Source organism: Octopus bimaculoides, chromosome 21 (genome assembly GCF_001194135.2).
Source record: "Octopus bimaculoides isolate UCB-OBI-ISO-001 chromosome 21, ASM119413v2, whole genome shotgun sequence".
Lineage (NCBI taxonomy): Eukaryota > Metazoa > Mollusca > Cephalopoda > Octopoda > Octopodidae > Octopus > Octopus bimaculoides.
The window spans coordinates 38,484,805-38,495,380 of NC_069001.1; the positions used below are offsets into that span (position 1 = coordinate 38,484,805).

General features: G+C 39.3%; 2 protein-coding genes across 2 annotated transcripts in view; one reads left to right on the forward strand and one right to left on the reverse strand.

Annotated features, from left to right (window-relative positions):
- On the reverse strand, positions 1 to 3,866 carry LOC106867645 (uncharacterized; the record flags this gene model as incomplete). Its single annotated transcript, XM_014912575.2, has 2 exons — positions 1,934 to 3,866; positions 1 to 330 (listed from the first exon to the last, which is right to left on the reverse strand). Coding segments are annotated over exons 1-2 (549 nt in total), but the record flags the coding sequence as incomplete, so codon positions are not given.
- Positions 3,867 to 4,286: 420 nt separating this feature from the next.
- LOC106867643 (pre-mRNA-splicing factor 38B) overlaps positions 4,287 to 10,576 on the forward strand; it is a 22,237-nt gene continuing 15,947 nt past the window's right edge. Inside the window, exons 1-2 of the mRNA XM_014912573.2 lie at positions 4,287 to 4,597; positions 6,251 to 6,351. The gene's annotated coding sequence lies outside the window, so the exon portion shown is untranslated. The remainder of the gene's footprint in view (positions 4,598 to 6,250; positions 6,352 to 10,576) is intronic.

The following is a 10,576-nucleotide window of genomic DNA, read 5'->3' on the forward strand; positions in this document are numbered from 1 at the left end:
TGTTGGTTCCGGGACAGACTCCGATGTAGACAACTCTTGTGCAGGTGTTGGTTCCGGGACAGACTCCGATGTAGACAACTCTTGTGCAGGTGTTGGTTCCGGGACAGACTCCAATGTAGACAACTCTTGTGCAGGTGTTGGTTCCGGGACAGACTCCGATGTAGACAACTTTTGTGCAGGTGTTGGTGTAGGCTCTTCCACTGTCTCTATATGCTGTACCGATGCCCGGATAGCTTCATGGACTTTCTCAGCCAATTTCCCTAATTTGTTCCAATAGAATATTTTCTCTGGACCACCAAAGTACTTGCCACAGATAAACAATTGTGGTACCTTAACGTTTAAAAGATAATGAGAAAAATATATATCAAAAGGATGTTTTATAATACTATTCCACATATACAAAAACATCCATACCAACATACCTCCATCATCAGCCACCCCACGGATATCATTGTGGTTTGGACACCAGGACAGTACCATTCAATCCGGCGGTGTCAACAGCACTAAAATAAGTGTTGTTTTGGAACAAACATGCGAAAGAAACCACAACTTTCAAACACATTTACCCTATGTACAACCTTATCAGTAAATAAATTCAATAAGTAAATTACAACCAACTCCTAAATACGTAACTAAACAGCGACCAATCCATCAAGTCATACAAAAGTTATAACACCTACCGTCTTCCATAGTATAATATAAAAGTGAAAGCTTAGTAACCACATTCATTCAATCAATCAATTTATAGGCAGGATTAAACACGAACTTTAATAAAACTACGTTTCCAAATCAGTGGCTTAAAGGGTGATGAAACTCACAACAAACGATTTCAAGATAAGTTTCAATAAGTATACGTAGTCTTTTAGATTCAGGAGCAGGGAGAACTGTTCATCCCTACCCTGCTTTCTCTGGCGACCTCAGGTCAGGGAAAATTACCCGTCCATCATAACCTTGAATGCAATTGTTACTGTTGTCTTTGAGAAAGTATTCGAATGTATCCCATAACAAGAAGTATGAGCTTTCATACTTTTGTCACCAACGGAGCTCTTTTTTTGGCTAATTTTAAGCCTTTATTTGAGAGTACTGTTCCATAGTTTAATGTAAACTTTCGCTGATAGTTCAGTGGAATTTATAATGAAAGAAGGGAAGACTATTCAATGATTTGGGGAGACTCATTAGATAAAGTAGTCCTTGATGTTCTATGTCTGATGGGATTGTCGTGGGTGGAACCCATTTGATCATAGGTCTGCTTGATCAAGGGTGACCGACGACTAAACAAGGACACACTATATAACGTAGTCCTGGACGTACTTTCAGCTTTGACCAGGAGAACATCAGCATAGAGGGACACATAAGATATTGTAGTCCTTGATACATTACGTCAAAGTAATATGAAATGGTCACGACAGAAACACATTTAATCAGAGGTCTTCTTGATCAGCAATGGCCTAGGGCTAAAACAACAACAACAAGCGGATCCGTAATAACAGGAGTGGTTGTGTGGTAAGAAACTTACTTCCCAACCACACGGTTCCGGGTTCAGTCCCACTGCGTGGAACCTTGGGTAAATGTCTACTATCGCACCAGGCCGACCAAAGCCTTGCGAATGGATTTGATTTGGTAGGCGGAAATTGAAAGAAGCCCATCGTACATATTTATGTTTGTGCGTGTGTTTGCCTTCCACAACGCTTGACATCCAGTGTTGGCGTGCTTATGTGCCCGTCACCTAGCGGTTTGACAAAAGAAGCCGATAAAATAAGTACCAGGCTTTATATATATGTATGTATAGGTATTGGGAGCGATTCATTGGACTAAACATTCTTGAAGGTGGTGCCCCAGCATGACCGCAGTCTAATGACTGAAACAAGTAAAAGGTAAAGAAAATAAAGGTGAAAGGAAAGGCATGAATGCCTCTTAATCTGTTTCCACTCACCTCGCGGCTGTCGCTGAGACATAATACTTGGAAGTAGTTTTCAATCTGAACCACGTCTTGTCTTTTGTCGATGAAAACAATCTCGTACATATCACTGTCCAAATTTAATGGTTCCAGTAATTCTATAATACGGTTACAAGCGGGAATATAACTCTTGCAGAATAACAAAACTTTCCTTTGGTCTATCTTGGCATCGACAAAGCGTTCAGCTACAGCCATTTTCTCACATATGTACACATGCAAACATAGACACCATACATACGTGTGTGTGTGTGTGGTCACTCCCAGACGGTCTCGGCGGACGCCCTCACGATTCAAACTCCGAATAGTTGTCGAGTAAATTGATCAGCTGATGTTGCGGTGGTGATATTTCTTTTCTTAATTGCATTTCTAAACACAAGCGTATTGCATGTATAATTGAATATGTATATATATTAACTTTTCACCACATAGTCTACAGGTACAAATTAGTCATGCGTAGCATATTGCAGCAAAGTAGTAGTAGTAGTAGTAGTAGTAGTAGTAGTAGTAGTAGATGGTTCCAGATGTCCGTTCTTGTTACATTTGGACAACTCGGTTGTCAAGGAAGCAAAAAAAAAAAATTCAAGGGAAGTAACTTTGTAATTCGTATTTGTATTTACCTTCCTTGAATAATTTGAACAACCCCAGAATGAATTCCTGTTTCTGTGTGGTTTTCAGAAGAACCTGAAGACACTCGAGACCCTTTCGCCTTTAAATACGAAATATAGACCCCTATACCCTTTAACTTCACTGTCAAAAAAGTCAATATATATTACAAGTTTTTTTTTATTATAATTTCATTTGTATCGGCGCAGGGATGGCTGTGTAGTTAAGAAGCTCCTTTTGAAGTCATGTGGTTTCAAGTTCAATTCCACTGCATGGAACTTTGGGCCGACCACTGCTTTATGAGCAAATTTAATCGACAGAAACTGTGTGGAAACCCTTCATTTATACATGTGTGTGTGTTGTGCTTATCCCCACCACTACTGCTTAGCAACCAGTGTCGGTTTGTTTACGTTCCTGTTACTTAACGGTTCAACAAAACTGAATGATAGAATAAATACCAGGCTTTGGAGAAATAAGGACTGGTGTTGATTTCTTCGACTAAAAATTCTTGAAGGCTGTGCTCCAGCCTGGCCGCAGTCCAATGCACAAAACGAGTAAAAGAAGATAAAGTATACCCGTGTCATCAAAATTGACTGTTTCTTTTCTTTTATCTTTTCCCCGTTTCAATCTCCCTGAGAACTACGTTAAGAGTACGTGTGTCTGCGGAGTACTCAGCCACTTGCACGTGAATTTCACGAGTAGGCTGTTCCATATAGGAACAACCGAAGTGTCATCGTCGTTACTGACGGAATGCCATGTTACTCTCAACTCTCATCCACCTTTCAACAATTTACTACACACACAATTATGCATACAGACAGACACACAGACAGGTAGAGAGATTTTTTTTCTTCTTTTACTTGTTTCAGTTATTAGACTGCGGCCATACTGGGGCATTTTATTTGAGCGAATCAACCCCAGTACTCATTTTTTAAGCCTGGTACTTATTCTATCTGTTCCTTTTGCCGAACCGCTGTTACGGGAACGTAAAGACACCAACACCGGTTGTCAAGCTGCGATGCGGAACAAAGACAAACACAAGGTCTTACGTACATACATACATACATACATACATACATACGACAGGCTTCTTTCAGTTTCCGTCAACCAAATCCAAATCCATTCTCAAGGCTTTGGTCGGCCCGGGCTATATAGTAGAAGGCCCCCACGGAAGATGGGGCTGAACCCGGAACCATGCAGGTGGGAAGCAAAGTTCTTACTACACATCCAAGTGCGCATATTTCTGAGTCTCAATCGGACGAAATTCAGACAAAACGCTCTGCTTTTTTATAAATGAATAAACGTCACCACACAGCATCGTCTGTTTCTTTTCCTCTTTACATATATATATGTATATATACACGCACAGATACACACATACACGTGCAGACGTAGATGAATAACAATAGACAAAAGAAACTCGTTCGTTCTGGAATAAGAGAATGTCCGTTTAAGAAAATCGCTCAAATAAAAAAAAAAACAGTGCGTCTAACCCAGTAAACCATTAAACCATTAAACTACTAAACTGTTACACCGGTAACCCCCCCCCCTCTCAATGTCTAACCGGAAGTGAATATTACACTTCTCTGTCTCTGTTTCTCTTTCTTTTTTACTTCACTACCACCTACTCTTTCTCTCTTACTTTCCCTTCCTCCTCTCTCTTTCACTCTGATCTGTCTTTTTCTAACTCTACTTCCCTCATTCTTCTCTGTCTTACTCTTCTTTCTCTCTTTCCTTATCACTCCTCTCACTCTTTTTCTCCGTCTTCTACATCATTGCCTCTCCTCTCTTATTACTTCTCTCTCACTCTCCTTCTTCTCTTACTCCCCTTCTTCTCTCGCTCTCTTATATATACTCCTCTCACTTCTTTTTCTCTCCGTCCTACATCACCGTCCCCCTCTCTCTCCCTCCCTTGCTATTCTCTCCTATCACCACTCCTCACACAATATCCCACACTACCGCCATATTGAACTCTCTGTTCCCACCAAAGAATCTTTCTCCGATCGTCTTCTTCTTCGTGTTTTGCCTCCATTTCCCGTAAGTAACACAATTCCTTCCATTATCTCAACCTCGCCGATTTCTCCCTTAATCCATTGTCTTTCATTTAATCACGGCCAACCCCGTCCTATCCATTCCTAACCGTCCTCTTATTTACCGTTATTGCATTTCTATTAACACAAACAATTTCTCTCGTGTTTCACAAACAAAAAAAATCGCATTTTCCAATCAAAAGACGCAAAAAAACCTCAAAGAAACATAAAATCTCGTTAGATAAACTTGTATTGATGCTAAATTTCTAATGAAGAGGCATCAATGTCGTTCCTTCGTCCAAAGATCGTCGTTGTTCAGCTCCAAGTCCCAGGTCAGTCTTGATTGGAACAAGACAAACCATTAAACAATGTCCCGGTCGTGACCATCCTGTCTTTTATTCAGGTATATTCTGTCTCTAATCACTTTATCTAGCACCTCCCATCTTTAGATTATTTATTAAAGACACTCAGGTGTGATGTTGGAAGGCAGATTTGGCTGCTGTTTCTAACAGATTGTTTAAACTGCTTCGAAGTTCCTTTCATCCGGGGCGGATATGAAATCACAACGTGACAAAGATCAGAGTGAAACTGCTTTAAAAACAAATTTCTTCTTGATCATTTCTGTTGGATTGCTGTTTCTATTTCACAATTGTTTATGTATTAATAGGTTTAATTAATTATTATGTTTTTTACTAATTATTAAATATTTGAATCATGACTTCGTTATGTGGAGACAAACATGCACGTTTAAGACAACGGCTTTTTTGTCCCTCCACACTGGAAGTTCCACAGTGTATATATATATACTTAAACTCACTAATTGATTAAACAAATCTTTAGTTTTTGTGTGTTAATTAAACGTTATTAAGATTTCAAACCTCTTTAGTGGGTTTTTAGGACTCCCCTTGAGTGTACTCTACACACACACACACACACACACACGTTTGTCTTTCTGTGTACTTTTGTAAAGTCTTCAACCATGTGTTATCAATGTGTGCGCACATTTATTACATATGTATGTATATATATATATATATATAATACAGTATTATAGATCCCAGCCCATCTTACCAATATGTGTCTGCTTTTGTGTAATTCTTCAACCATGTGTTTTCAACGTTTGTGTGTGTGTGTGTGTCTGTATATACACACACACACACACCAACGTGGGTAATAAAGGAATGTATTTTGTTCGTTTGAAGTGGATGGTTCAGTCCGTTGCTCCTCTGAGTTCCTCACGTTTCTGCGTTCTTTCATTCCACATAAAGGAGATATATTCTTAGATCCAAACGCATATGTCTGTGTTCGTGCCTTGTCATTTAACCCAGGTCAGCTCTGAAGTGGATAAGTTAACAATAATCAGCTACATTCCAGTTATGATTGTCCTGTGTTTATTATTTTCTCTTTTCTTCCTGGTGTGGTGTATTCAAGATTGCATTATCCCATAGTTCGGTGTTATTTGAAGAAAACGTAGCTGTTATTTCTAGGAAATATATGTCTTCCTGGCGAGAGAAATTCGGCCTTATAAATAAACACCTAAAATACAACATTTTTTAGTTTTTGCATAATGTCTTTTGTTTCATTCCTTTATGTTCTGCGTTCAAATTCGTCCATAAGGGGTCGATACTATCAGCTAACCTCCTTCCAAACAAAATTGCAGGCTTCGTTCGTAAATAGGAAACAAGGCTGCAAGTTTGCAGAATCATTTGGAAAAAATTCCATGAAGCAGTTGTTCTCTTTCCGAGTTCAAATCCCACCTAGGTGAGCCTTACATTTTATTCTTTTGGGGGTCAGTAAAATAAAGTGCTTGTCATGTACTGGGGATCCGTGGTATTAATTTGCTCCCTCCCCTCAATATTGTTGACGTTGTGCAGAAATCAGAAACAGCAGAATTGTTAGCACTCCAAGCAAAATACTGCTACATTCTGAGTTCAAATTCCACCGAGGTTAACAGATGAAAGTTTGCAACAGGAAGGGCATCCAGGCATAGAAAGTCTCTCAATAGACTCCATTCAACCCATGTGAGCATACAATGATGTTTTTTATACATATTCACCATACTTTGCTTCCAGTGGAACTAAGGATGTCACTACAGCTATCTGACCCTCTTACCAACTCCTTCATTTGTGCCATCCACCAATACTAGACTCACCTACATTGCATTGCTCATCACTCAACCTCTTCAACCCATCTCAGTAAAGTAGTTGGTGTTAGGAATGGGCATCCAGTCGTTAAAACCAGGCAAAAACTGAAACAGGAGTGAGGTGAGGTCCTCTAACCCACCTAGCTGAGCAGAAACCTTCAAATATGTTCTGTCTGTAACTAGGCTGACCCACCCAACCTGTCTCAGCAGCGAAACAGATGTAAAGAATCAATGACAATGTTGCTAAATGTGTGTTTGTTAGAACAAGGCTTACACAAACAATGAAGTACTCAGTATTGTTTGTGTTTTATGTCCAGATTGGGATATTGTGTGCTTAATCTAAAGCCAAGCTATATTATAGAGAGATGTATATATATAGATATATGCCAGTTGCCAAGTGGTATCCAAGAAATCAGAAAAGGCTTCCATGATGGGAGGAAGATGATTTAGTTAAGCAGTTTGGGTTGAGATGGAAAAGAATGGCACACTCAAGAAAGAATTGGAAGCGCATTGTGACCAGCAGTGTGCAACCACATCTGATTGTCTGGTCAATACTGGGATACACACACACACACATATATATTAACATTCAATGGAATATTTATCAAAATGTTTAAAGATTCTTTTTTCTTTTTTTTTCCTAACAAACTCTGTATTTAATTTCATTTTAAAAACATTTATTTAGATTTTCAATTCCTGACAGAATGACAGGTATTTATCTTCTAAATATCTATTATGGAAATGTGTGTACAATAGCTATGTAAATAAATCCTTTGAAATGTGTGGGTGTCCACATGGTTTCTTTCTGTCATGTCACTTATTCATGCTCTGGTCAGTCTGAGGCTGGCGTAGAAAACACCTGACCCCTAGGTACTCATATGGAGTCAGTCTGACAGACCATACTTCCAGTGATGTTTATAGTTTAAACTGTAATCCTCTTTCTCTTTCTCTCTCTTTCTCTCTCTCTCTCTCTCTCTCTCTCTCTCTGAAAATCTGGGTATTTCAACACCTGTTTGTTGTCTCTTGATCAATATTTATTTTAGCTTTATTGAAACTTTCTGTTCAATAACTGTAGAAATATTTCTGGGCGAAGGAAACGGAGAGAGAAAGGTGATCGTTGGCACAGTGACCCCATTATGTCGCACAGTGTTGTGTCGGGTTGGTTCAACTGTATCAAGTATCAATGCCTCTTTTGTGAGTCCTCATTCTGTTGTGTTGAAATGTCTTTTTTATCCAAGAGCAGAGTCAGTCTTTTGTTTGTTGTCTATGGCTGTGTGGTTGAGAAGATTACTTCCAATCAATATGGTCTTGGATTCAGTCCCACTGTGCAGCACTTTCTACTACAGCCACAGGCTAACCAAAGCCTTATAAGTGTGGGTTTGATTGACGGAGACTGGAAGAAGCCCCTTAGATATATATATATATATATATATCGTTATCATCATCATTTAACGTCTGTCTTCCATGCTGGCATGAGTAGGACGTTTTGACAGGAGTAGGTAAACCAGAGAGCTGCACCAGGCTCCAGCTGTCTGTTTTGGCCTGGTTTCTATGGCTGGATGCCCTTCCTAATGCCAACCACTTTACGGAGTGTCTGCTGGGTGCATTTTATGTGGCACGTGTGTGTGTGTGTGTACCCTTGTCTAGTCATCATGTGATGGTTGTAAATGAGCCATCACCATCATACAAGCGACGTTGTTCATTTACAGTCTTTTATGAAAAACATGTCCAGCTGCAGGAAAGTATTAGTTAGCTTGGAAACAGGGGACAACAGGGGAGGGCATCCGGCCATAGAAAACTTGCTGCCCACAAATGCCATCTGACCCATGCAGGCGTGGAAAAGTGGACGTTAAATGATGATGATACATTATATAGAAACTTTGTCATTTCCAAACAGCCATACCAGCGTTTATGATCCCTTGGGGCAGGGTTCACATAAGATTTTGTTGTTAGAATTTATGTACAATAAATTGGTTGTGCTTCTAAAATACTCAAAATATTTTAACAATTTTTTTCAGTACAATTTCTAGCAATGTTCAATTTTATAAGTAGGAGTTTTTTAAAGCATTGAATAACCATTGGGGCCCCACACGAGTGAAATGGGGATCAGAGTGGTCCACAGGCAAAAGTTAGTTGAGAACCAGTGTTAAACCATTCGACCTGGTGCAAAGATGGGACACTTGAGTTTAATGATGATTATAAAATTGGATGCGCTGAATGCATGGCAGATGAGTGTCTCAGGTTGCAGCTGTCGATAGTATCCATTGTGAAAATCCCCCTGCTGTGGGATTCACTGGGGAAATGTGTGTGACCGTATGGAGTTTATTGTATGAAGAAGAGCAAAGCGAGAAAGAGAGATGAATGAGAGGCAGAACGCTAGGATTTTGTTTATTTCGTATCCGTTACAATTGTAATGGATATGAAATAATTGAAATACCAACGACTTGCTTCCTATTCTTCTCTCCAACTCTACCTAAATATATCGAATAAAGCTGCTGTGAAGCACAACATGTAACCAAAGATCAGGCTGGTGAGCTCCTCACCCTCCTGTTCCAGTCTTCAATATAGTACGATGCAGAGTCTTCAACCTTGGGATGGGCCAGGGTGCAGAAAATACTCGCCAAGTAATAGCAATAATAATAATCCATTCTACTATAGGCACAAGGTCCGAAATTTGGGGGAGGAGATGAGTTGATTGTTTCAACCCAGTATGCAACTGGTACTTATTTTAATGAATGGATGAAAAACAAAGTCAACCATGGCAGAATTTGAACTCAGAAGCATTTCACCTGAAGTGCTAACGATTCTGCCGGCTCACCCCACCTTGGAAAGAATTATAATAATAAAAAGAAAAACAGGTATGGTTGTCAATGCTTCATAGAGCATACAAACGTTTTCATATATGTTAGGGATTTACAAAATCCGAACTTACAAGGAATTACAATTTGGTAATATCAAATTGAGTTGTGTATTGGAAAATATTTTAATAATTTAGAGAAGAACCCCCATGGTGCAACTCGCATAGCTGCAGGGTAAGATGGTTCCTTTCCCACCCATACAGCTTCACTCCCACCTTGGGCAAGTGTCTTCTACTATAGCCCTAGGTCATCCAAGTCCTTGTGAGTGGATTTACCAGATGGAAACTGAAAGAAGCTCATCATTTATGCCCATATGTGTTTTTTGTATCTCCTTGTCTTGATGTCACGTGATTGTTGTAAACCAGTGGTCCTCAATCAGTCCATATGGCACTTGGGATCCCGTAAGTTTGTGTACAATAAACTGGTTATAATTCTCCAATGCACAAAATATTTTAACACTTTTTTTTTTATAAAATTTCTCACAAAATTTAATTACGAAAATGTTTTTTTTTCAAACATTGAAAGGGTATGAGGCTCCATTAGAGGAATTGGGAGTTAAAGGGGGTCCATGGGCAAAAAAAATAGTTGCAAACCAGTGTTATAAATGAATGCCATTCATTTCCAAAATCCTACAAAGCATGTCTGTCCCTGGGGGAAACATTACCTTGCTTAGAAAACAGGTGAAGAAAGGGCGTCTGGCTGTAGGAAAAAAACTCTGACCCATGGAAAAATGGGTGTGAAAACAATGATCTTGATTGTTTCGTTAATTTAATTGGGTTTTTACCTTTTCTCTTTTTTACTTGTTTCAGTCATTTGACTGCGGCCATGCTGGCAGACAGTGGGACTGAACCCAGAACCATGTGGTTGGGAAGCAAACTTCTTACCACACAACCATACCTTTTTTTTTTTTTTTATTCCCCATTTAGTGAATTAGTTCACTAATTAGATTTCCAATTAGTCCAAATGTAAATGAATGATTTCTGTA